This window comes from Calonectris borealis, chromosome 4, assembly GCF_964195595.1.
Source record: "Calonectris borealis chromosome 4, bCalBor7.hap1.2, whole genome shotgun sequence".
Lineage (NCBI taxonomy): Eukaryota > Metazoa > Chordata > Aves > Procellariiformes > Procellariidae > Calonectris > Calonectris borealis.
The window spans coordinates 17201918-17229232 of NC_134315.1; the positions used below are offsets into that span (position 1 = coordinate 17201918).

Here is a 27315-nt window from a genome sequence, read left to right on the forward strand (position 1 = left end):
CACTTGCTATTTAATATTTGACGTGGAAGAAACAGAAATGAGTCTCTCGGTGGTCTGTACCAGAATGCTATCAGCACAGCTTGCAATGTGATTTCAAAATATTTGACATTGGGTGCCTCTGGTTTTTCATGTCTTGTAACTTAGTTCTGACTGCTTCCAGTGTGGTCCACTGTGTTCCGATTTAGGGAGTAAGTTTTATTGTAACCCTCAGTATAATCTCTCCCTGTTTTGAGATTGCTCCTTGAAAAATACTGAGCCCATACACACTAGTGAAATAATCCTGCAGGAAGGATTTAAAGAATTCCACCTGCTGTTATTGGTCTAACATGACTTTTTATGCATGTTCCTTATTTTGTACAAGAGTAGCTTGAGCAAAATGGTAATAGTAGTTCGGATTAATCTTAGTTAAAGTTTCACTTTATGTGGGAAAAGCTTAGAAATGTTTGTCTAGTCAGTTGTTGCTGCTAAAGGGTTTTTACACTGTTATGCAAGCAACCATTAAAACTAAACTCCACTAAGTTATTTGAAGTATTTTTTGGTGAGGAAATGTTTCGTTATCTGTTTAGAAGACTTGTGACACTTTTATGATAGATTTAAACTGTGGATCTGTCCTGATTAAGAAAAAGACCTGTCTTGGTTATATATTTGTTTCTTTTTTCCTAGTTAGGAAAATATTTCTGACAGCATGCTTAATATGCAGTACCATTCATTTTAAGAATGGCATAGGCTCTTAGAGAATTAATAAACTAAACTACAGTTATAAGATATTTTACATGCTTTTCTATTTAATTTCTCATTAGTGCCCATTTCTGAGAAGATGCCTGGAAACATGCAGCCTAGGTACCTTGAGGATGAGGGCCTTTACACTGGAGAAAGGCCCTTTGTATCACAGTCTAATCAAAATATTTTAGAAAACAGAATACTCAGACAAGAGAAAGTAAGTCACCACTACGTTCTTGGTTGTCTTTTTAAAATCCTTTATTTATCAGTATTTTATTTTGTTATAGTTAAGTAGGTAGATGGTCATGGTAATATGGGGCTTTCATCTTTAAAATGTTTAGCAGCATCAGACGTCAGGAAATGTGGATTTTTGTAGGAGTGTGTTTTTGTGTTTCCCGAGAGTCAGAGCACCAGACTGGGTTTTAAAAAACCGGTGTCTTTTCCTGGCTCTGCTTGTAGCCTGCTGGGGAACAAATCACTTCACCTGTCTGTGCCAGAGTTTAGTTGCCATTACAATAGGGGTAATTATAATTTGCTTTTTTTATAAAATGCTGTGAGAGCTAGTGGTGTGTATAAAGACTTATGCAAGAGCTGGGCACTGTTGTCATTATTTATTAGAAGATCATAACAAAAGGAAGCACTATGGAATGGCTGTTTTCTGTGTCCACTGAAGATAATATGAAGTAACAAACTTGTAGAAATTTACTGATCAGACTGTAAGGATAATTAAATATTGGTATAGATTATGTGGAGAAGTTTTAGAATCCTTTTAGATTTTTAAGAATGGCTTATGGAAACACCCATGAAGGTGCCTTGGACATATTTCATCCTGCTATATTATCCTCCTATACACAGTAAGGTGTGTATAGTTTAGTATAGATTTAAGCTACTATACAGCAATTGCCCTTTATATTTTATTATGATTCTATGAATTCTTCATGAGCTAGTAGAGGTACTTTTGTGAATCAGACTGGGAATATTTGGATCTAAAATTTTTAACTGGCCAGCATCAACCCAATTAGTTTTCTGGTTTGCTTCACCGTGTTATCACATCAATGTTTGGTTCTAGGGTCAGCTTAAACCAGGTGTGGGAATAAGAGGTCAGGCCAGCATCTTTCAGCAGCTGCACTGGTTTAAGCTATTCTTGAATCCAAGTCATGAGAGCAGAGGGATGAATTAGGACAATGTTTAACATGTGAAGCCATGGATAGCAATTGGCGTGTAAGATACTTACCTCATCTGCTTTCATAGATGCTGTTTAATTAGTTCAGGTTGTGGACTAGAAGAATTGAGAGATGCTTTCATAAATGATCTCTCTGAGCTGCCATTTAGCTCTTTAATTCTTTGCTTTATGATTTTTATAATCCAATTTGAAGATGTGGGTGGCAGTCTTGTGTAAAGCACTACAATTCTTTCAATTTTAGTGATTTAAGAAAAGATAACATTGAAATGTTAAGTGATGTAAGTGTTGATTTTTTTTTTCTTTTTTTTACTTTCAAATGTGTAACACTGAATGTTGAAGGAAAAAATTCAGTATATTTAAAGTTTGAGCAAGCTCTTGGTCTTTTGATTTCAAACTTATCCGTAGTATATTTGAAGATTTCATTTTGGTGTCTTAGAAAAGTTTTGGTTAATTCAGTCACAAACAATTCATAGTCACCTTTTCTTCCATAATTGCTTCTCATAAGAATTATAATTTTGCAAGTTATTCCTAGATAAAGCAAGAAAAAATATAGAATTATGTTTTTATTTGTAGGGGAAAGAGTGGTTTGGTGACGATGGCAAAATCTTAGCATTGCCTAATCCAATTAAACAGTCTTCTACTAGGCCTCCAATATTGTCATTGGAAGAAGGCATTGCACCAGAACTTGAAACAGTGTATAGAAAGGTAGGCATATTTCATTTATGTGGTTCTGAACCAGAAACCTTGGTGAGCTGAAGTGGGTTGTGCTAAGAACCATGAGTACGGACTGCTTTTTGGGGTTCCACAACTGGTCTTTAAATGTGCTCTACTTTTTCAAGTATATTCCGCCTGTATTTTTCTGTAAAAATAATGCATACAAAAAGATGAAGAGTTTAGCCGGTAGTACTGGTTAAAATAGTAAAGTGACAGTCCATGACAAACTGCTTCAAGTCTGTGAGTCTCTGTGAGGCACCCTTGGATATTCTCATGCCAAAGTAGGGTAGTTCCTGTATTAGTGTATCTATAAAGCTCCTTGTGGTAGAAGCTGGTAGACAGACTTGGTGATCAGGACAAAGGTGCTCTCTGCAGCTTAAGAGAGAAATAATTGAAGGGCATGTGCATGATGGTTATTTTACAGTGATGAAACTCCTCCAAAGTAAGTCTTTACATGCAATTCACTCAAGTAGAAAGCAACTGGTTTTGAGTTATGTTGCATCAGTTCAGATCTTTTTTTGTTTTTCCCTCAACCACAACATATCTTCCTGGGCAAAGAGCAGTTGCAGTGTGCAGTCAGTACAAATCAAAATAAGTTTCAATTAAAACCATTCAGCAAGCTTTAACCAAGCTTTAAGTGTTCTGCTTGTTAGCACTCTATTACCCCCTTGGAAAAACTGACTTTTTAGACTTTAAAGTAGATTGCTCTTTTGGGACACACAAGTGTTTCTGTCTGCTGCTGTTGATACAGCTGTTGATACAGATTTGAATGTTGCCCCATGTCCAGTACCACCGATCTGTGCAGGGTGTTTCTGCATACAGGAAAAGAGGTTGCTGCTTCGATCTTAGTAAAGATAGGCCAAGAGAGCTTATGTTTCAAGAACACCATGTTTACATGAATAGTGACATATAAATACCCAAATCACTGCTGAAAGTAAGACATTAAGCTTAGGGGTCCTTTATGAGCAGAAAAATAGTTAAAGCATAAGGAATTCAAAGCTGTTATTTTTATGACAGATTGTGTCATATTAAACATTTTGATGAGAAACTGAATGTGGAAGGATCAGGTGGACTTAAGTGCGTTTCGTGACCATTTATACTAGTCCTGTAAAAGAGCTATGCAACAGCTGAATTCCCCTCTCAATCCCTCTTTTTCCAGTTCTTAAGAAGGGGCTGCAACGAACACTACATAACTAACAACTTCATCTTTTATTGTACCAGAATATCTCTGATAAATCTCTTCTGAAGAATTCTAAGAGGGGAGCAGCAGTAGTCAGGCAGGAAGCACTGCTAATTCTCTTCTGATTTCAGTAACCTGAGGATATAAGCCGTGATTGCCTTTTGGTTGCAGTGGGTTGAAGCAGACTCTTTGAGCTTTGTTGCTGAAAGCTTTCATTGGGCTTTGTTGGTGTGAATTTCCCTGGCGTTAGAATGCAGAAGCAAATAACATATTTCCTCTTCTGCACAATCCAAATGGTCTACAAGGAAAGCTGCTCTCTGAGGGCTGGACTGTTTATGTTAGAGCTCAGTTCTAAGAGGAAATAAAGCAATATTAAACAAACAGGTAAAAAGAGAACTAGCAGGCTTTTCTTTTTCCAATTCAGTGTCATCGTCTTCATTGCTCAGCAAAACCTGCAATGACTTCTTATTTCAGCCTCATATGATGTCGTGCAGAAGCCTTTACAGTTTAAGACTCAGTAGTTAGATGTAGGCAGTGCTAAATGGGTAATTTTCTGTCAGAGAATCTCTTTGCAAGATACTTTTGTCAGGGCTTGTAAATCCATTTTATTCTTTTTTTCTTTCAGGCAATAAAAATGACAGCTGCCAATCAGTATCTTGTTGGACCTGGAGATTTTCAGGGGCCGTTTCAATTGGATATTGATATTTCTGGGCTGATATTCACCCATCATCCCTGTTTTAGCCGTGAGCATGTGTTAGCAGCTAAATTGGCTCAGCTATATGATCAGTATTTAGCAAGGAAACAGAAGAATCTTACCAAACTTCTCACAGACAAGGTATTTCTGTTCCGTCGTCATAGCTTATTGAGATAATGATGTGACAGTTTAAGGTAAAAGCTGAATTTGTTTCTTCAGAGTAGAGTGATGAAATTCTGATTGTATGTAATAAATGACGTTTTGTCAGAGGGTAGAAACCTAAGTATTTTACCTGGGTTGCTGCGTGTTCAGTGCAAAACTGCATTTTGAAGATTATGAATTTCTTTGATCTGTTTAAAATTAACTCTGTGCAGGTTCTGAGATAAAGAGAATATCATCGTTAGAATACAACAACATTTACATAGTATTCCTTAAAGTATCCAAAATATTTTCCAGTGAATGACAGATAAGACTTTACAGGATTGTGTACAGCAGCTGTGACAGGCAGACAGCAAAAGATAGTATTCAAGGATGGAGGGAAGTTAGTGAAGTTTAGTTTCAGTTGTCGATTAAAAGTAAAAGGAAGCAGTTTACGTTCACCAAATTCTACGAAAGCTGATGACCCATTTCCAGGTATATATCTGTGTGACAGATGCTGTATTTTAAATGCATATTGTTGTCACATTTACTATGTCGCTCTTGTGACATGGGAAAACCCTAGGACAAACGTGGACTCTTCTGTTCCTGGCGCCGTTACTGACTTGCTGGCTGACTTGGCTGGGCTGCTTACGCTCTGCGTACCATCACTCTTCCTCCATCTGTACATTGGAAGTAATGGTAGTGGTCTTCTCTGGTGTAAATTTGTATAGGAACATTAGCCATTTTTAGTACAATTCTAGTGTCAGCACGCACAAGAATATTTTTAAAGCATTTTAAAGTGCTTTTGAAATCTGAAAGGGTAACAATTCTGTAGAAATGCGGGGTAAATACTGTGATATGACATAGCTCTATGTAGTAGGGCTGGTCTGTTAAAAATCAGTTTGATTATTAAGTACATTTAAATTCAGATTTCCATAAATGAAAGGTGATTCTCTACCTGAAAGGACTATTATAAGGGAAAAATAATCATTGTATGCAAGGTTATTTTTATATTACTGTAATGAGGGTCAGTAGGTGCTGTACAGATACTTCTGAATTTTGGTATAAAGCATTAGCTTATAATTCTAATGCTGGACAAATATTTCATACAGTGTCTCAAAATAATTCTTTGGTATAGTTTAGTCTGTCATTATTCTTGAAGGATTGGCTTTAGTTTTCCATGAAACAGTGAAATAGGACATTTGAGTTCTCCACGCCTGCATTACAGGAACCTATGTATGGAAGGGATTTCCTGATTGTTTCCACAATACTTTGCCAGTATTGTAGCAACTGCATAATATATTTTCCATAAACAGATTTTAACAATTAGGTATTTTAGCCACCATTCTGCTACTGACAGACAGTTTTAAAACCGGTCTCCTCTAACAGTCATTATTTAATGGCCAGATTGTTGCAGCCAAATTGTTCTTAAGTGTAAACAACTTTTCCTCCTTTTTCCTCTCCCTCCCTGCCATGTTCCAGTGTACTTCTCCTTATCCACTTCTGATGCTTGCTCTCTGTATCTTAAAATATATCACCTTTCAGTCCTCATTTTGGCAGGCTAAAGAAACTGCACTTTCTATGTCCTTTTATAAAACATGCTCTCTGTGCCCCAGATGATACTAGCAGCTTTCCATGTGTTCAGTTATTCTTTCTTTCAAAACTTCTTTCAACGTCTTTTTTTTTTATGCCAGTGAGTTTCATTTTGTGGTTGCCCATGTATGTTTTCCTTGTATACTTCCTGCTCTCCAGTTATATTGTCTCTCCAGTTTGATAGATTTGTTTAAAAAAATCTTTGCTCCTTGATTTGTAATTTCATTGCTTCTGCTTTGGATGTAGTTGCTTTTGTCTCCTGCAGTGCCATTAGCCATTCTGGTTTCACATTCAGTATTATCCTTAAGAAGATCTACAGTAACATAATCAGTTCCTATCCTACTGCTGTTTCTTATTTTTTTACTCTTCTCCTAGCCCGTCCTTTACATTCTCTTGTCTGCACAGCCATGTATATTTTTGCATTCTCCTAAACTAGGTGTCCATATTCCGTGTAATCATTTGATGCCTATCTTCAAATCTTAGTTGAAGGGGTGGCCTCTTGTCTCGACAGTATGGTTTCAAAAGTGCATTTGAACTGTACCATTGTTCCCAGTTCTCTCTTGTCCTTAGACCTGTTCTTCCACTTGTTACATGCAATATGTTATGCTTAAATGCTTTGTTGCAAGGTGCCCAGCTCCTGTAAGGCACTCATCAAATCCACAATCCACTCATTTTTGTTGTTTATTGATTTTCTAGGGCTACCTTTATAGTGGCCTTTCCTAGTCCTGAAAAAAACTTTTATAGAAGGTGTTTTTTTGGCAGACTCACTTTTCCCCCCCACCCCACCCCTTTGATTGGTGAGCTTTCAGAATAATCCCTAGATCAGTCTTGTCCCCTTGTTCAGATCTGTCACAGTAATCAAAGTCAGTAAATCTCCCTCATACATGCAGGGATCCTAATTAGAATTTCATCTTGAAAAGCAGCACCTTACTGCAAAATGGCAAAATCCTGTAAATACAGAATCAAGACAATTCAGAGTTTTCTGTTATGTCAAGGTGCATTACACTGTATGCCTCACAAATGTCAAACCATGTGTTAATTCTTTGTTTGTTCGTTTAAGCTGCATGCTTTGAGGAATGCTGTGCAATGTAGTATAGATGCTGGTGGTGCTGGTGTTCCTAGTCCTGTGGCACAACAGAGCATACCTGAATACAAAATTGAGATCAGGTAAGTATGGGTTCATTAAAACATTGTTTTTTAAAACTGTTTTCCTTTTTTCCTTTCCATGCTGGTACAGAATATGATCCATGTCAGACCTTTAAATTGTGCTGTAAATAGCTCTAGAAGAATTTTGAGGGCTTAAGAGTTCTTACTGATAAGTTGAGTTAAAAAAAAATTATTAAGAAAATATAACTTAGGCTGAAATCTTGATTCAAAAGTGGTCTAATTTGATTACCTTTCATTAATTACTTAGTAACTATTTACTGGTGTGTTTTGCACAATTGAAATTTAATTAAAATAAGGTTTCAATGGACATCAGCTGGATGCATGCAGCTCTCACAACAATGCAAGTGATGTAATTTTTTGAACAGACAAAAGCCCTAGTTTTTTCCATCTTCTTCCTCGTTACACAAGTGTTCTTGATTCACTTCCCATTTTTAGGTATTTTGGCCATGTTTTTGCCAATGGATTAATATACATAAAATGGTAGAATTTTGTTTTACAAGATCACAGTTATTGCTCTTGGACAGTAAATGGGTAGTAAAAATATATTACAGTTTTTGGCTTGGTAGTGAAAGTATTATTTTTGGCAGATGGACAGTGGTGAGCTGTAAGTGTAAGCAGTATGATAAAAATTAAGTTATTTTGGAGATCTATGCTGAACAGCCTTTTAACTAGTAGATACTTAATAAAGATCTGAAAGTTTTTCACAGTCTGAAAGTAGACAATAATGTATTAATCAGGAGTTTAGACTGATGTAATGGGTCACATGATAATACAATATTAAAAATATCTTTTTTTTTTTTTTAATAACAATTCTACTTTCAGCCTTGAAATCTACATCTGCTTACACTTACACATCCACTCATTACTCTTAGTTTGGGAATTGCTTCTTCAGATTTTCATCTTTCAAGTATGCTGTCTTGCAATACGTTGGTGTCTGTGCAGGACATATAGAAGTCTGTAATGTATTATTTTATAGTGAAGGACAAAGTCTTCCTTCCCTTGAAAAAGGTGTAGCTTTTATTAATATTTTCTTAACACATCTGCTAGAGGACTAGGAGCAGGAGGTGTGCAGTTACCATACAGTACCTTGGAGACAGGAGCTCTCACCAGGGGAAGCATGAGTATAGTAATGAAAAGGTTCACTGAGGGAAAGACGTTCTTGGATTTTGGCACCAACCCTGAGGCTTGCTTGATGGTTAATTCTAATTAGATAGAATATTCCTTCTGGGTATCTTGAGTGTTTTTCTGGTCTTGAGTGCTTTAGTTTAGTGTCACACTATTATGAATCAGGAGAAACTCAGCTGAAATCAGTGAGATCAGTGTTGCGTAAGTAATGTCAGATGAGTTTGGCTGGGGTTATTCTAGGGCTTTTCATATCTGTAATTCTTTCTGGCTACAGCTCTGTGTTTGGACGCTGTTACACATACGAGGCTCAGATGGGCTCAGGAATTTTTACTGTCATGGTGTTTAATACTAACTTGGACCACATATGGTGGTAAAAACATCTGACCTGCCTTGTCTCTCTTTTAATATTGCATTTCCCTGATGGTCAATGTAGTACACTCATGAGAAATTACAGATGTGAAGAGAGTATAGCATGGAAAATAATCTTTCCTCCACCCTCCAATAACATAACTGGTGTGTAGTCTTTGCTGTCTGAAGATCAGAGCTGTAGTTTTCCATCGGTTTGAGGAAGAAATGTCATCTGAATGCAGAAAACTTTTGCAAATTAGCAATTTCAGCCCTGCTGCCCTCATTTGCTGAGGAGGAAGCCAACATATGCTGCGGATTGCAGGTTTCAGGCTCTTCTGGCTGATGTATTTTAGCAGAGGTGATTCTCTACTGAAAGGTCCTGCTTCCAAATCGAATACATTAGATAAGTGTAATTACTGACCTGTATGTTCCTCATGTCTTTAAGCTTCGTTGTCTAGCTTCATCTGGTAGACAAAGAAGAAAAGGTTTTTCAGCTGCATGGATAAGTAATACTCAAACTGCTAGCTAATGAAATGGAGAAGTTACTCATATTGCTTTCTGGAAAGTCTGTATTTCATCTTTGTTTATTGTTTTTACTAAATTTGCTTATGCTTTTAAACAACATATGATGTATTTCTTCTCTAAGCTCTAACTCAGCCTCCCTGTCTTCTATATTCTCTCAATATTACAAGTAGTAATGTGTTAGTTTACATCTTCTATTTTTTTTTTTAAATCACATTATTTTTGCTAGACATGTTTAGCTACCAAGATAGTACTGGAAACAGTCTGTGCTTGTGATGCATAGACGTTTACATCGGAAGTGTGTGTTGGTCATTAAAAGTGCTAATGAATAGCTCTTTTGCAAACAGATTAGAGGGTGGAAATGTGAAATACCAATTCTGAGGCAAAAAAAAGCCCTGTTAATTTTGTTTGTGTTAAGAATCTTGTAGGGCTGTCAAAGGACTTACATTACTTCATACATTACTTCATCTCTGCATGTCCTTTTTACTGGAGCTAGAAGCATGTTAAGTTTAAAACATATTTTGTAATGTACGATTGTAATAAGCATTACTTCATAGCAGCAGTATAAGTTTCCTGGGCTGTTGTTTTCGTGAATTGACTTTAAAATTTTTTTAATGATGTACAGCTGTAATAAGCATTTCAGAAAACTTTGAGATCTCTGGAGAATGAACTGTAATTGAAGTCAGATTGTCCAAAAGGCAAGAGACTAGAGTACAGAAGGAAATCAAATCCTGCCATCTTCAAGTCTGGGTTTTATGCTCTTTGGCTTTAAACCACTACAGCCATCAATCAAATTGAAACCCACATCACTTGGCTTTTGGTATCGCAAATTTTCACTCTATTGTTCCATTGAGTTATACAATTCTGATTGATTTTGTCCATATGTATATATATTTCTAGGCAAACCAGAAGACTTCGTGATGCTGAACAAGAAAAAGACAGAATGTTGCTTAAGACCATTATAAAAGTTTGGAAACAAATTAAATCCCTCCGTGACTTTCAGAAGTTTACTAACACACCCATGAAACTTTATTTGAGGAAGTACGTTTTGAGAACACTTCTTGTACTTCATTTGCCAGCAGTGGAGTTTTAATAATATTAGTCAATTTGGGAACTTTCAATTCTGATATGAAGGGTGCAAAAGTAAGAATTTGAGTAGTGTCTGGCACTGGTTGAGCCTGCCACTGTTCTTTTTGAGTTTGGGGAGGAAGGGAGGTTAAAATAACAAGTAACAGAAAGGAATTTCTAAAGGCTAATGAGTAAAGAGAAAGTAATTATATTCATTCTGGATGGTAACTATCTGCTATCAACTCTTAAGACTATGCATACTAGTATTTTTAAATAGAACACACTTGATAGAATGAAATTAATTCACGGAGAAGTAGACTTGTGTATTATAGACTTAATTGTAGCTCTTACGTTAATTTATGCGCATGTTGATAACTATTGTTTTGAAGGGAAGAGGTTGATCAGAGATTAGATGAAAAAACATATGAAGCAGAAATTCAGGCTGAAATAAATGAATTACTAGAAGAATGTATGGAAGAATATGAAAAGAAAATGGAGGAGTATAAAACTGAGCTACAAGAGTGGAAGTCCTGGAAGAAGACACAGGTTTGTTTAAATCATTCAGTTTCACAAAAACTAAAATTATTACTAAATGTGTTCAAAATTTGTCCTTCTAATACAGAAAAAAAATCTATTTCGGGATAGTTATGCGTGAATTTTGTAATATATTTGGATACGTTCTGTCTACTTAGAATTTATTAGTAAATTAATTGTTAATTAAAAAATGAAAATGTGCTAGGTTTTTGTGAGCATTGTCTTCCTGCTATTGATTTTCAGCACTTTGGCAAGTCTTTCTTTAAATTTAATAGTTTTGCAGCATTCCCATTAAATTCATGTCCTTCTTGCAAAGAAAAAACATGGATGAATTTTGTATGTATGTGTGTGAGTGGTGAAGCAAAATAATTATGGAGGGTTTCTAATGAACAAGTAGTTGATGTCATCTCATGTACATTTATGTTCAGGAATGTCCCAAACCTGAAAAATTTAATTAATATTCTAGGCTTTTACCTCTGAAAAGCTTTATTGCTAATAATCTGTACTGTAGTTAAGGTCTCACTTGTGCTTCAAGGGGATATTGACAAATACAGGAGCTAGAACAATACACTGCGACAGGATGATCTTTGAAATAGCCGGTGGCAGTGCCAGCAAAATCCGACTTGCTTTCATAGTTATGTGGCAGTGTACTGGATACCCCAGGGTAAGGGTGATTATATTTGAATATAATTACTGCCCAATTTGAATACTGTGGGGTTTTGGATACCAAAGCAAAATAAAGTTCAAGGAAATGCTTCAAATACAGTTTTCAAGAATCTAGTGCGTCTGCTGATACTTTTATGGAAAATTTTTTCACATAGCAGCATTTATGGAAGGCACTTAAAATGTTTGAGGGGAAGCTGATCTGCCGGTATTGGAAATTCCTGTTATCAGAACACTAGTGGGCACATGACTTATTAGTGTCATGTCAATTCACTTGTAGGTTAAGATGAATAAATGTAAACCTTAAAATGAAGGCAGATAGTCTTGAGCATTGATCCTAATGGGAACTGTTCATCTACCTCTAGCCAGTTATGCCATCACAAATACCATGGTGGGCGGTTCCAGCCACAGCTGCTCTCAGCATCTTTTTATTGTGTTAGTCACAAACTGTTTTGAGACTGAGGTGATTGTGGTTCTCTCCCTTTAGAGTGAAATGTAGTACACAGACCTTCCTTTCATGCCCAGAAGTACTTTATTTTATTTTACTCAAAGTACTTTTTGGTTAATCACTGCTGTCGGTGTCTTACTAGCACAGATCACATGAATCTAAGGAAGACACGAGAGGTAGAAGAGGCTAGATAAATTTAAAAGGATATAGAAGAACAAAAAGGGTAACATAAAATTAGGCTAAGAAAGAAAAAATATTTATTAATAAAAATATGTGAACAAGTTGTTTGGCTAAATACTTCAGTTAGTGAGGAGAAACTGCTTTCCTCACCTCCTCCTCTTTTGCTTATGGTGTCTTAAATCGTGAAGTGACTGGTGCTTCCAAGCAAGCTATACTTCCAAGTAATCTGTAAGTCTGCAGAAGGAGGAACTTGCTTGCAGTTGTTTAAAGCTGAACATGCACATGAACACTAGAGTTCTGTAGTTTAGGAGATGCTGAAAGTCATGTGGTGTTCTGTTTGGTTATTCTTCTGTTTGGCATAGAGGAAGGGAGGGGATCATTCTGCTCATGCTAAAGATACTGCTAAGCTAAAAAGCTTGTGCTCCAAAGTTTGTGGCACATGTGCATTCATTTTGTCAATGTGTAGGCAGACAATATATCTCGAAGAACTGTGTCTACTGGTTGAGTAACCTTCCTTCAATCCTAACAGAACACACATGATAACTCAGGCTAAATGAGAAGTCAGCTGCTAGCCAGAATGTTCAAGAAACATGTTTATTTTGTAAGTTGCTTGGGAAGGTTAAATAAATGTTTTGTTTGAAGCACATTATATTTTTGAAGCATATGAATGGAATGCATTGCTGAATTCTGAATCTGAAGTAGTACTATGGAATGAGAGAAATCTTATTTTTGTGTGTGGTGATTTTAAAATTATACAGTGATTTCTCATACATGTTTATCACTTGTGAATCAAGAGAACAAGAGGAAAAAACTCTACTGATTGAAACAAGTTCAGGAAGAACATTATTATTTTTATATGCAGAAGTCCAAGAAGAAAAAGAAGAAAAAAGACATTCATGAAGAAGAATCAGTAGAAGATTGTGATCTTGGTGAGGAACGTGTAAAACCCATCCCACCTAAAATGGCCAATAGCCTTGAAATAGAGCAGCAGGTTAGAGAAAAAGCTGACAACTGCAGAAGGAAACCTGGAGAGCCTGCTCTGATTCCTGAACTGGTCCTGTCAGGAAGCATAACTCCAACTGAGCTGTGTCCTCGGTAAGATAAATGTTGGCCTGCAAATTACTTTGTTCGTGATTTTCTGCTGTTGTTTATTAATTGATTGATTGTACAACTTCAGAAGCGTGCGCTCACCATTCTGTTTAGACTAGTGATAAAACTTCTGCTTCGGAAGCTGATATAACTTAATTCGTTTTCAAGTCACATGTAACCTTGTATATACTGGGCTTGGAGAATGCATGTCTACACATTCCCTTTGAACCTTCTGATGTTCCTTGAGCTTCTGCAAAAACGGTGGTGTATATATAAAGAAGTTGTTTTCAGTGTAGAGTCTAGGTCACTTCTGGCAGTACCACTCTCACTAGGTAGTCCTTTACACCAGGTCTGTGCTATAGTCAACAAAGGGAAAATAAAGAAATCCACAGAGATTTCACTGTGGATAAAATAAATAAATTTACTTGCTTGTGTTACTTTCCACGTTTATACAATGTGCAATTTAACATACATCTAGCGGATTTTAGTCATTTAAAAACTGCTTTGTTTCGTACTTATTCAACAAATAGCCTCATCAAGGAATATTGCTTGGCTGTTCTGATGCAATTTGATATCATTTGTTGTGCTTTGGAGGAAGGGAGTAGAAGGGAATTTTGTTTCCCTAAATAACTGCTTTTATATGGAGGTGGCTTTAGTGGATCTAAAGTTTGATCTGTTCATTTTTAAATCATTTTATATTCATGAGAAGATAAAACAACTGTTAAATAATAGTTTTAAACTCATTCCTGAGTAGTGACATTTTTAGAAGAATACCATCTTTATTTAGGTGAATTCTGTTTCCCCTTGAGGAATCAGATTCTCATTAAAAATAACCAAAGAATAAAAATGTTATTAAAAATTATATGACATCTTGTTTGACGTATTTACAGAGCAGAAGTTTTGCGACGAGAAGATGTGAAGAAACGATCAGCATTTATAAAAGTCCTTTTCAACTCCAAAGAAGTATCAAGGACTGTCACCCGACCAATAAGTTCAGATTTCAGAGTTCACTTCGGACAGATTTTCAATTTACAAATATTCAATTGGCCAGAGAGTTTGAAACTACAGGTAGATAATGATTTATCATAGTAACTTTTAAAAAGATAATATGAAATGTAGTGCTTGTATTTTGCTCTACGGTAGTGTTGTAAAGACTGAAAAACCTGTGAAAGATCCTTTGTAAGTCATCAATCTTATACCCCTTCCTTGCTTCTCCAGTCGCAAACTTTCAACTTTACTGCTACATTTCTGATGCTTGTGCTTTTTTATACTTATGTGTGTGTATATATATATATATGTTTTATATATAGCATGACTATGGGCTGCATGGGGGAAATGAAATAATTGGGACTTGTGATTAAATATGTTAGTGGAGCAGCCTCTTAATTTTGGAAAAACTGATTTATGTTGCAGATAAACTTGCCAAAGTGGTCTTCTTAACATTATTGTCCACACAGTAAAATCATCATAATGTTTGCTGGAGGGGGATAAGAAAAAAATTCATTGCTAGTAACGTCCATAATAGCACTTGACATGATCAACAGTGCAGTTAAATTAAACCACCACCACCCCCATTCCAAGTATGAGTTAATGAATGAGTCACATGAATAATTTTCAGAGCCAATACAATATATTTTTAGGAGGAACACGGTCAGGATCCTATTTCTCCTGTTAGATGACTTTTCCTGTTAGGTAACTTATCACTGATAGTTCAGGGGAGGGTGTATACCCCTCGCCTGCTCTGTTTATGTAATGCACAAATTGAAAGGGAAAAGGAATACCATCTTCTTGGATTAGAAACATCTGAACGGAGAAATCACTCAGATCACTCTGAGCCTGCAACTGGGCAGGAAAGGGGGAAGCAGCCTGCAGTAGTGCCAGAATGCCAACTGTGTGCCTTACCCTGTCTTTTGTGGTAAGGGAGAATTAGTGAGGCAGAATCCCTCTAGCATCTTCACCTGATGCCTGTGACTGTCACAATCAGTTGAATATTGTTCGATGCTCTCTGAAGCCTAGAGTTTGTCGTACTATTCTCAGATGCATTAGAAGGGTGAGGAGGATATACTTTTAAGAAGAATTGAGACCAAGTTAGCTGCTGGTAGCTGAAATGTCTGCTAATTGGATATTTTAGAAAGTAAATGAATACAACTGCCCTAAATTAATTATTTCATGCTTAAGTCATAGTAAAATCTTTTGTCCAAATACCCTACAATATGTTTTCAACTTCTCATGAATACCTGTGTAAATTTTTTACTATGTCTGTCACCATGTTTTTTTCTAGATATACGAAACAATGGGTGTGAGCAGTACCACCTTGTTGGCTGAAGTGTTCATACCTGTTCCTGAGACTACAATTCTGACAGGCAGTGCTCCTATGGAAGAAATAGAGTTCAGCAGCAATCAGCGTGTGATGTTGGACCACGAAGGAGTTGGGAGTGGTAGGGACGCTCAGTCTTTCTCAGTTCAATCTTTCTCATTTTGCTGAAACCATGTAGCATCTGTGAAGGAAGAAGAAGCCTTTGGCATAGCTTTCAAGGCATAGCCTTTCCTTCCAACCCAAATAGAAAGCCTTTCTGTAGGTGGAATGGAATTTTTCACTCCTTTTGTAGAGCAGAGTCCTTCCCCACAGCGTGCAGTAGAATCAAGTTGTTTCACATTACCCCATTTATTTAAAAGCACAGATTATTTGAGTACTTATTTTCAGGAAGTATTTTTAAAAATGTTTAGACATTGTATTTGAATGCATAAATATACTACTTTGGGTTTTTTCCCCCTTGATAGGTGTGTCCTTTTCATTTGAAGCTGATGGTAGCAACAAAATGACTTCAATGACCTCTGGGAAAGTATCCAATAGTGTCTCTTGGGCAGTCGGAGAAAAAGGAATCCCCTTAATTCCTCCAGTATCTCAGCAAAACACAGGCATTCCAAGGTAATATGATATGAATTTTCAGTGATTCGTGGGAAACTGGTTGTACTAGTATTTTAAAAAAACAGACTTTCATAATCAAGAATTTTCCTTTTTCCTTAAGTTTAGATATTTTACTTTGCGCTGTAACCCCCTGTAGATATCTGAGGGTACACATTTTTGGTAAATAGATTTTAGTTAGAAATTTTATCTTTTAGTATATTGTTTATAGACAATATTAAAGTTAAACTCAAGCTGATTAATTCACTTTTATGATTTTCTAATAGAAGCTGTATATATTGGCAAGGAACTTTCCTGTAATCGTTTTGCTAAGAACAGAACCTCCAGCTCTTTCTTATTCGAAGTGCATTTGGGGACGCTATTGGGACACATGCTTTAAATGCCTTTTCTGTAATTAATGATAAAAATTACGCTATGAAAGCAGTAGAAGTTAGTATGGGGGCTTGACACTGTTAGTGAATTAATCAGTGAAAAATTCTCATCTGTCGGATCATTCCAAGATAATACTCTTTCATGATTTTTCTCCATCAGAAGCCTGTTGACCTGCAGAAATTAGTATATTATTCCATTCAAAACAATCTAATTTGCCCTGTGGTTCCAAGTTGGATATTGTAGATTATTTGTCCATTTTGTTGCTGTTATATAATTCCAGTAAAGTCAAGGAGATGATACGTAAAGTCTGCTTTTGTAATGTCCTCAGGTAACTTCACTGTAAAGCCTTAAGAGTTTTCCCATACTTGTTAACACTGAGCAAGTACCTCTTCCAGCTGATTAGATTCTATCAGATTTTTGTTTATTTAGACGCTAGACATTGGCATCCAAATCACTCTGTTACTATTTTTGACCCAAGATACAGCCATTAGAGTAATTTGCTGATCTGCATATGAGTAACCTGCTGACTTCAATGAGACTAGAACAGAATGAGATTAAAATATAAGGATGCATTGCCAAACGCTAACTTCAAAATCGGGAGACTGGTCACTGTAGTAAACGGAAAAATGGGGAATTTCAGAAGGAAGTTAGCTGTAAAACATTCTTCTTTGAATCACCCTCTAGAGACAAACAGCCTTCTGAGACTTTCCATTGTTTGTTGTGAAAGTCAGAGACAAGATTTTCATGCCTAAAGTTAGTTTTTGCTGCCCATTAGCTTTTCAGTACAATTGTGATTCAGTGTGCATTTGTTCAAGACTGGTGCCTAAAGATATAACCTTGATGTTACCGCTTTGTCTGTTGCTCCAGTAACTACTGGATATTTGGCTGATTCTAACCAAGCGCAAGAAAGATCCATAAGTTCTTAAAGGTTTCTTGAAAATATTCAGATAAGTAGAGAACAGAGACTCAAATTAGCACCCCTAACAAGAGAAGGGGCAACATCCACCTTCTGTGGTATTTGGCTAATAACATGCATGTCCTGGTGTATTGGGTGTATGTGGCAAGGTTTTGGTAGCGGTGGAGCTTCAGGGGTGACTTTTGTGAGAAAATGCCAGAAGCCTGGCCAGCAAGTCAGCGTACAAATGGCCTCCAGACTACCTACCATACTTCCTTGCCTACTGTGAATACAAGAAAGTGAGCAGGAGCATCCAAAGGATAAGGAGTGGAGCTGGGACTCGTCGTGTCAGGGAGGACCAAAAGCAGGGCTGCACCACAAGGGAGAAGGCTGCAAGGGTGTCCCAGCACAGGCAGTGCCCTCGCCAGCCGCCTTGCAGTCCTGCAGGAGCTGAACATGACAGGCAGAGCAGGGTGCTGGCAGCAGTCGCAGACGTGGCGAGGGGATGAATCTGGCCCCAGGGTCTATCCAGAAACAGCAGGAAAGGAGGCAGAGGCCAAGGCTGCAATGCAGGTCTGAGAGAGCCATCCAGGAGACAGGTCGAAGACAGGATTTAGGACATAGCGCACACAAGGACATCTGAGAAGTTCTTTTCAGTATGGATTGTCAAAACTTTTATGTTAACTTTCATGCTGTGAGGCAATTTATCATTTTACTTCTTAATAATCAGTAGCATGGAATAGTGTAGGCGTTTCATAAATGTATCAATAAGCACCTTATTATCTTGTATAAAAGTTCCGTTCCACCAGTTCCTTCATATTTCCCCCTTACTTTCCTTTGCAATTCATCATTCCCTCAGTTGCATAGCTACAACTAAGAACTGTGTTGTGGAATTTACTATTCAGGTTGTGGGAAGCTTTTTGGTTTTTTCTAAGATTGTTCTAAATACTTTTTTTATATTTCTAAATCCATACGTTTTAGGCATAAATTCTGTCAATTCTCTCTTTTTAGTGCTTTAAAAAATATTGATGCTATTGCATCCATTGGCACATCGGGCTTAACTGACATGAAGAAACTAGCTAAGTGGGCAGCAGAAGCAAAACTTGATCCAAATGACCCAAACAATGCAGCTCTGATGCAGTTGATCATGGTGAGTGGCTTTTTCAGAGCTGTAGGGCTAATGGAGCTGTGAAACACCTAGTCACCAGTACCTTCTCAGGCAATCTGCGTGCATGCCAGGGAGGTAGTAGCATTTGAATTTGTGATGGACATACCTGTATGAGTGTTAAGAAGCAAAATGTCTATTAAAAATACGATTTATTAATCCATTTAGTAGTGGGTTAATGATTTATTAATGAGTATGATTTATTAATCCATTCAGTAGTATTCCAGTGGTGAAAAATAGGTATAATAATAATCAGCAAACTGATTAATTTATTAATTAAAAAAAATACGGATTTTGAGTTTATTGTTTCCTTAAAGTGCAGGGGTATTCCCAGTGTACTTGTATGGTGTTAAATAGGAAGTTGCTCATTAGTGACAATTGCACAAAGAGATCTAGTGTATTGTAGAAGTTAGGACTTTTCTAAACATCAAATTGAGGAGCTATTTACATAGCTGAAGTTGTGTAAATGAATTGTCTTTACAGTACAGCTTCCTAGGTTACTATAACTATGTTATAATTTTCCTACTCTTTAATGTTTTGGTTTTGTTACGAGAAAATAGAAATTTATTGTATTCTTAAATGTATAAGCTCATATACTTTGCTCCACAAAAACCTACTTTAAAACACTTAGTGTTTCAGTATCAGTTTGATCCATCTCAGTTGCTTTTGCTTAAAATGAACATCCTTGCAATATGCATGTAAAACTTAGAAAAGTTATTTTATAGACTCTTGTCACTTTGTATGAAAATGTTTATAATTTTTTGAATAATTTAGGTTGCTACAAGTGGAGAGGCACACGTTCCTGATTTCTTCAGATTGGAACAGTTGCAGCAAGAATTTAATTTTGTTTCTGATGAGGAATTTAATAGATCAAAGAGATTTCAACTCTTGCAGCTCAGAAATGGGGAGGTGTCAGAATTCCGAAACTATAAGCAAGTCCCTTTACATGAACGAGAAATCAGTGAGAAAATCTTCCAGGTAGAATGTTATATGAAATATTTCTTTTCTAGTTTTAATGCTAATAATATTTGACTTGCAATTAAGTCAGTTGGTCCCTTAAAGAATGTACAGCTATGCTGACGTGTAAAAAATGTGAATTTTATTCCTTCAGTCTTTTCTAGTGTTATTTTAATCTAATTAAGATAGCTTCCTCCAAGGCAGTATTTGCACAGCTACACTGTGGAAGGAGAAAAATAAAACACACCAACTGCTGTAGACACAAATGTTCTGAGATACTTTTGTTTTTTAAAGATAAGAGACTTTTTTTTAAAGATGATTTCAAATATAGAATGGTAATGCAAAGATAATTCAGGCTTAGGCTTATTAACTTTTGAGCCCTTTCTGTGGAGACTGCTGGAAGCAATGACTCTAACGGGAATTAAAACCTTTTTATGTTTTTCTACAGCCGATGTTGCAGTTATTTCTGTTATAGTACATTGTTCCAATTAGCTTACCCTGTCCTTGCCTGTCTGTTAATTACTTTACTGAAATGCAATGTGTGCATTTTTTATTTGGGTCATACTTCAATTATTTTTAATCTCAACTCCATTATTAGTGTTAAGTCACGCATTCTTTTGTTCTTTAGCAATTCGTGTAGCTAAGGAGCATTTTAGTGTGTTCATTGCCTTAGTAGGATCAGATTCATCTCAGATTCTGGCAACTGCTGCTTACTTCTTCTTACATAAATTTCTTTGCAGAATTCCTTTCTTCCATTTCTTTTGGATTATATCTTTTTTTTTAAAGGTACTTATTAATTCAATCACGTCTGGCTCTTTGCAGTAAATATTTTTCCTTTTTAAATTTTAGATTAGTTTTGTATCTTTTATTTAAAGATCATGCCACATCTTTGATACACATTTCTGATCCAGTTTATTTTACGGACTAACTTTGTTCATTTCATGTTATCATTCAAAATTGAAAACCATAGTTTAAAAATTGTTTTATTTGTTTTTTTCCATTAAGGGTAAATTCGATAAACTCATGATCACCCATTCCAAGTTCATTTTATATGACACGATCTTCAAAACTAAATTTAAAGTGGTATTGTTCCTAGTTGGTTTACTAGCTATTTGGCAAAGAAGTCTGAAAATTCATAGAATCGTGGAAATATTGTTTGGAAAATATTGTCTGGAGGTCATCTAGTCCTGCTTTCCACTGAAGTGGTGGGACTCTTGCCAGTACTAGATGAGGTCAGCTGTGTATTTGTCCAGCCAAGTCTTGAAAATCTCTAAATGGGAGATTCCACAGCCTGTCTGGATAACCTGTTTCAGTGCTGCACTCCTTCCAGTGATTATTTAAAAAAAAAAAAAAAATCATGTCCAACCTGAGCCTTCCAAATTCTATTTAATGGCTGCTTTCCCTTGTTATATTGTCTGGAACTACAGATGTGAGTTTGGCACACTCTTCTTTGTAACTGCCCCTCAAATAGTTGTGGGGGGATATTGGATTATCATTAATCTCTTCCTCACCAGGCTGATTAAGTTGAACACCTTGTCCAGTGCAAGAAAGACACTGAAATACTGGAGCAAGTCCAGCACAGAGCTACCAGAATATCTACAGGGCTGGAGCACATGATGTACAAGGAGAGGCTGAAAGAACTAAGTTTGTTTTGGCCTAAGCAGGCAAGGAAGGCTAAGGGGGTATCTTATTGCTTCCTTCAGGTACCTAGTAAGATGGTGCAGAGAAAACAGAGCAAGACTCATCTTAGAGGCGAGATGATGATAGACACAAGTTACTCCAAGAGAAATTCCAGTTAGAGACAATGAAAACATTTTTCACAAAGATGCATTCAAATTCTAGAACACGTTGTCCAGCAAGTTTGTAGAATTGCCATCTCTAGAGATACCAAAAATTCAACTGGGAAAGGCCCTGAGCATCCTGATTGGAGTTGTTCCTGCTTTGAATGAGGGTTTGGATCAGATGACCACCAGAAGTCTCTTCCAACTTACATTATTCTAAGATTCTGACCTTTTTTTGTAGGTCATGTTCTCTAGGCCTCTGACTGTCTTAGTAGTCCTTTAGGGGACCCCATCCAGTTTCTCCACATGCTTCTTGTACTGGCAGCCGCAAATTGGATGCAGTATTTCAAGTATGCCCTCACAAGTACCAAGTTGGAGGGGCTAGTAATTTCTGTTTGTCTGTAGGCCACGGTACTCCTAATGTAGCCTGTGGTTTGCCTTTTGCCAAAAGAACACGTTGTTGGTTGTCATTATACCATAAGCCCCAGATTTTTTTCAATATGGCTGTTGTTCTTCTGGCTGCTTTCCAGTCTGTGCCAGCACATGGAGTTACTACACCCTTAATACAGAATTTTGCCTTTTCTTCATTGAGACTTCAGTTGTCATAGTCTTCAATTATTAAGAGCCTTCTGAATTGTGGTTCATTCGTTGTGTTAACCACTTTTCCTAATCAAGTATCATTGGCTAAATTGCTGGCAGTGTATTGTGTCTCCTCATCCAGGTCACTGATGAAGATACTGAGTAATATTGGCCCTATAATCAATCCCAGGAGTACTTTGCTTGTTAGAGGACATTAACTGGACATGGGGCTGTTCATCCTTACTGTGAGAGCTCAGTTGTCCATCCTGTTTTCAACCCAGCAAGCCGTCCATTAGTCCATTCAAACCCATATTTCCTCAGGTTATCCCAACCAGGAATAACTGCATTCTACTTGTTGACAGTAGTGATATTTTCAGTTTATATCCTAGCTCTATTCTTAAATGACAAATTCTGTAGTCATACCTAAGTCTGATAATGGAAGTTTCCTGCCATCAGTTAACCGTGGTAGGCCACTAAGCACCACACAGACACTTGTTCACTTCCCCTCTCCCTCCCATCCTGGACAGGGGAGAGAATTGGTGGAGCAAAAGCAAGAAAACTCATGGGTTGAGATTGTTTTTTCTTTCTTCTTCCTCTTTCCTTCGCTTACAAAACTAACAAACAAAAAACCAAGTGATATAAAGGCACTTGTCACATCCCACATGTAGACCAATCCCTAGCCAGTCTCTAAGCATGGCTACCTTCCCCAAAACCCCCTTCCTTTCTATTTCACTGCTGAGCATGACATAATACGGCATGGAATATCCCTTTGGTCATTTTAGGTTAGCTGTTCTTGTTGTGTCCCCTCCCATGTTCTCGCACACCCCCAACCTACTTCCTGGGGGGGGAGTTGGAAAAAGAGATAATCTTGACACTGTGCAAGCACTGTTCAACAATAGTCAAAACACTGCTGTGTTATCAACACCATTTTAGTCACAAATTCAAAACATAGCACCATGTCGGGTGCTATGAAGAAAATTAAGTCCATCCCAGCCAGACCCAATACAATTAGGCCATGAAACTATCTTCTTTTTTTCCCACTGTGGTGTTTCCCAAAGTGATTCTGTCGTATTTGTCCTCTCCAATCTTTTTACAGTGTACAGCACTAATATGCGGTACTGCTACGAAATCTTCTTTTGCTTTATAGTTTTGGTTCCTCGTGTTCCTCAGAACAAATGGATCCATCATCTCTACCAATAAACCCAGCAGCATGGGCTGTAGGATTTTGATAATCCAAGACATGCCATGCTCATGGGCAAGCAGAATGTTTTGATACACTTATGGAAATAAAGCAACATGAGTGTCTTGGGTCAAATGGGAAGAGTTTCAATTTGGTGTTCAACACCAGAGTCGGGGCCAATCAGTCTGTATCTGAGTATGTGCTTTATCAAAAGTTTATGATCTTTTCCTGTTTCTTCTGAAAGTTTATTTAATGCCAACAGTTTACTAACAGTTAACAAGTACTAATCAATGATTTGTGGTATTTAAATCATATTGCAGTAAAAAGACTTCTGAAGGGAGCAATGCATATGCATGTACCAGTTAGACGTTCAACTCCCATTATTGGACTTCTAGCTTAGTCATTATTAGATCTGCCTAAAAATTAAGATTTCTGGCTCAGAGGAGCTATTCTTATTTTATTTTGTTGCTAACCTGAAGTCCTTCAACAATAATTATTATGCATTGGAAAACTGTGGAAATAACGGAGATTTATTGTGGAAATAATGAAGCACTGTGTTTCCAGAACGTGCCTCCTGGACCCTTTATCTTATGAAAAAATTATGTTCTCTTAAGTAACAACAGTAGCAAAATGACCTGAAGATTGATTTTACTGAGTAGCTTTTACATTGTAATTAGCTGTGGTTCTAAAGCCAACCTGATTTGCAGACTGCCATTAAGCTGCAGATCCTGGGACATCCCCTGGACTTCTAGGCTCTGCGTTTTGCTTGGAAGCTGAGTGTCAGCTCTAGCCTTTTCTTAATTTATGAGACACTTTCCTAAACTTGTGAATAAAAGTTGCATCTGTCAGTACAGCTTTCATTGTAGTCCACCAGAATAGTAACCACAACCCTGAGAAACATTCCATCAACATACTTCTCCCCAAGAACCAAGTGCTTCTCATAAATCTTTTTCCTGTGGTTGTAACCAGTATTCATCTCAGCCCCTCGGTTAGGCTACAGACTCTTTTATCAAACCTCAGGCAAAGCAAAATCTTCACACTCTGGCTGCTTAAAGAGCTTTCACTTTCTCACAATGTACAAACAAAGATTTTTATTATGCTATTAAATCTCTTCAATAATTGTTTCTCAACAAACTCTCCCACAAGTAGAGTTTCTTCCAGTGTTAGACACTATGAAAACTAGTTATGTATTAAAACACAGTTCAGATTTCAGGTCATCTTCCATCAATAGTGCATCACTTCTGTTTATAAAGGATTTCCCCTATTGCAGCTGCAGTAAGAGAAGCCATTTCCAGTTCAAATGGAATTTCAGTTTACAGCAGCAGGTCAAAGTTCAGCTTTAAAAGACGAGAGGGAAACCTTTAAGTTATTCATTGTAATTTAAACCACATGAATCTTGTAACTCAGTGGAATTCTTATCTCTATTCATGGAAGTTTAGCAATACTATTGCTGTATACATTATCATTAAAAATAGCTTTATAAACTTCTGACACCTGTTTTGGTTTACTGTGGTCCATACATTAATATTAATGAAATATTTACCATTTTTCTTGGATGTAATAAAGCACTGAATATATATCGAATCACAAACTCTAGTAAATATCTTTAGGACTATGAGAAGAGACTGCAAGAGAGGGATGTGATTGACAGCAAAAATTACCTAGATGCACACAGAGCAGTTGTTGCCAACTATCTACAGAAGGTAAGCTGCAAAAAATATGGATCCACCATATTTCTCTAGGCCATATGTTGCTTCTATACTTGGATGCTTTATTTCCGTGAATACTAAAAACTGATTCATCTCTAAGCATGACCTGCAGACGTCTTTAAAATTCCAAGTTGGGCCTGAAACTGGTCTAATTGAACAAGTGGAGGTTCATGAATGACTCACGTAATGTTATTGAAAAAGATGCAATATACAAAATGACCAGCCATTCTGGATTTTTCTAGCAGTTCTGTAAATTCTCTTTTGCTCCAGTGTCCCAGAGATTTGTACTGTTGTGTCCCAGGTATTCACTGATTTCCCTCTCCTCCCTATTTTCCCTCTTGTAAGCTGTGATGCTAAGAACGTAATTGTCTCCATGAAAGTGGCCCTAACTGCTGTTAAAAATCATTTAATGCAATACAGAGTGTCTTGTCCTGCAGCCTAAGGCAGAGGGCATATCTTCCATCACATTACCTTCATTGTGGTATTAGAGTAACGTCTTCTCCCCCTTATCTTGATTTAATTTATTTTTCTAGTCCATTCATTCTGTTAGAATGACATTCTCTTTAATCCATAGGGGACAAAAATTATAGGAAAACATTGGTCATATAACCAAGAGATGTTTGCAATTCCAGACTATTTTTGCAAAACAGCAAGTGCAAAACATGGCTACCAGTTTCCTACCAGTACTAGAAATATCAAAAAGTGTATCAAATCCTAGCCAGCCAGCAAAACATGTCATACGATGATAAGGTTGATTTGATGTAGGGCAAAACAAATTTTCTGTTAGAAAGAATGGTTTGTAAAAGAATCATAGACAATGAAGAGTGTTTAAATCTTCCAGGCAAGTGCCAAAGCCCAGATTCAGTATGAAAATACAAAAAAATTATTTTTAACAAAGCTGTCATGTGTGTGTCAGCCCTATATGTTTTGCATGGTATTTAAGAGTGGTTTATGCAGCACACTGAATAATAGTATAGTAATACAGAGTAACATACATTATAGTACCTTTATTTGTCACTCTTTCAGATTAAATGCAAGTAGCCTCTTTTAAAATAATATTTGGATATTTTACACTTTTATAAATTGTCAGATGTGCTTGAAAATTAGATTGCTCACATCAGAACTGAAATTCAATTCACTCTGAAATGTGATCTTCATATGCCTGTCACTTCAACACAAAGATATAAGAATAATAAGAATAACTTAAATAAAAACTTCTAAAAACAACAAAGGGAGATATATTGCAGAAAATTGTTTATTATTGCTGTTCTGCAACTGATCTCGTAATAACACAGTATATAAAGGCATTACTAGTGTTAGTGGTAGGAAAAAAGGATAAAGGCAATGCTCTGTCAGTCTGCTTCCACATAGTTGTTGGGAGAAGAGGGAAGACTTTCATCTCTGTGCTTCAGTCTATGACCTCAACATAGAAATGAAAGGAACTAGGGATTTTAAACATCTATTTGAAATCATAGTATTTGTAATACAGGCTTCATGGATTGTTCTGCAGTCTGAAGTGTTGCTTTTTTCCCCATAACTAATACCATATAGATTTCTCTATAGCCATTTTCTGCAACTTCATTTAGACATGGAAAAGAGATGTCTGTTAGTGTCATTTATTGTTGTGATTGTTTCTGATGAATAGCTGTAAGCAGATAAGACTTTATTTTCTGATTGCATGCTTTCATATGTTCTTATATCTGGCTAGCCAGTATGTTTCTAGAGAATCATTGTATTCATAAAATGAGCTTGTATTATGTTCTGAAGAAGCATCTGGTGGAAAGAAAATTTTCCTTGGACCGTGACTCTTTTAAAACTGGGAAAAAATAAAAAATGTATATTTGGACATTTTGTTTGTGTTCAATAGACAGAATGCAAGTATTTGCAGTGGGTTTGGATTAGAAATGTACTTTTGTCTCTTCTCCCTCCCCATTCACAGGTTCGAGAATCAGTAATAAACCGTTTCCTCATAGCAAAACACCATTTCCTTCTCTCTGACCTTGTCAACGAAGAGGAGATTCCCAGCCTGGGGTAAGGGAGCTATCTTTATTTGTTCTAAATCAGAACAATTAATGTAAAACGGTCTCCGATCTTTTTTTGCAAAGTGTATTGATGTGACCAACTGATGCAATTTTATGTTTAGTATAATATATAAACTTCTAATCTCTGTGTACACCTCTGCCAGTACAGGCAGTGTATTGATACAAAAAGTGCGTAAAAACTTTTTTAAGGAAAAGTCTGGTTTTGGCAGAAGTAATGTGAAGTATGTAAATAAGATTTAGCATGATATGTGACCCGATAAGCTGATCATAGCCCTAGGTGGTGCCAGATTGAATGATTTCCAAATATCAGACAAGCATCAGAGGTAGTAACACTGCTACTGGT

General features: G+C 36.7%; 1 protein-coding gene across 1 annotated transcript in view; it reads left to right on the forward strand.

The window, feature by feature from the left end:
• Positions 1-27315, forward strand: part of LOC142081741 (complement C1q tumor necrosis factor-related protein 7) — a 74809-nt gene that overhangs the window by 25913 nt on the left and 21581 nt on the right. Inside the window, exons 10-23 of the mRNA XM_075148795.1 lie at positions 801-937; positions 2477-2608; positions 4423-4632; positions 7283-7389; positions 10285-10425; positions 10842-10998; positions 13140-13372; positions 14257-14434; positions 15648-15804; positions 16148-16295; positions 18571-18709; positions 19499-19702; positions 24832-24924; positions 26870-26961. Of these exons, the coding sequence (XP_075004896.1) occupies positions 801-937; positions 2477-2608; positions 4423-4632; positions 7283-7389; positions 10285-10425; positions 10842-10998; positions 13140-13372; positions 14257-14434; positions 15648-15804; positions 16148-16295; positions 18571-18709; positions 19499-19702; positions 24832-24924; positions 26870-26961 (2128 nt within the window). The remainder of the gene's footprint in view (positions 1-800; positions 938-2476; positions 2609-4422; positions 4633-7282; positions 7390-10284; positions 10426-10841; positions 10999-13139; positions 13373-14256; positions 14435-15647; positions 15805-16147; positions 16296-18570; positions 18710-19498; positions 19703-24831; positions 24925-26869; positions 26962-27315) is intronic.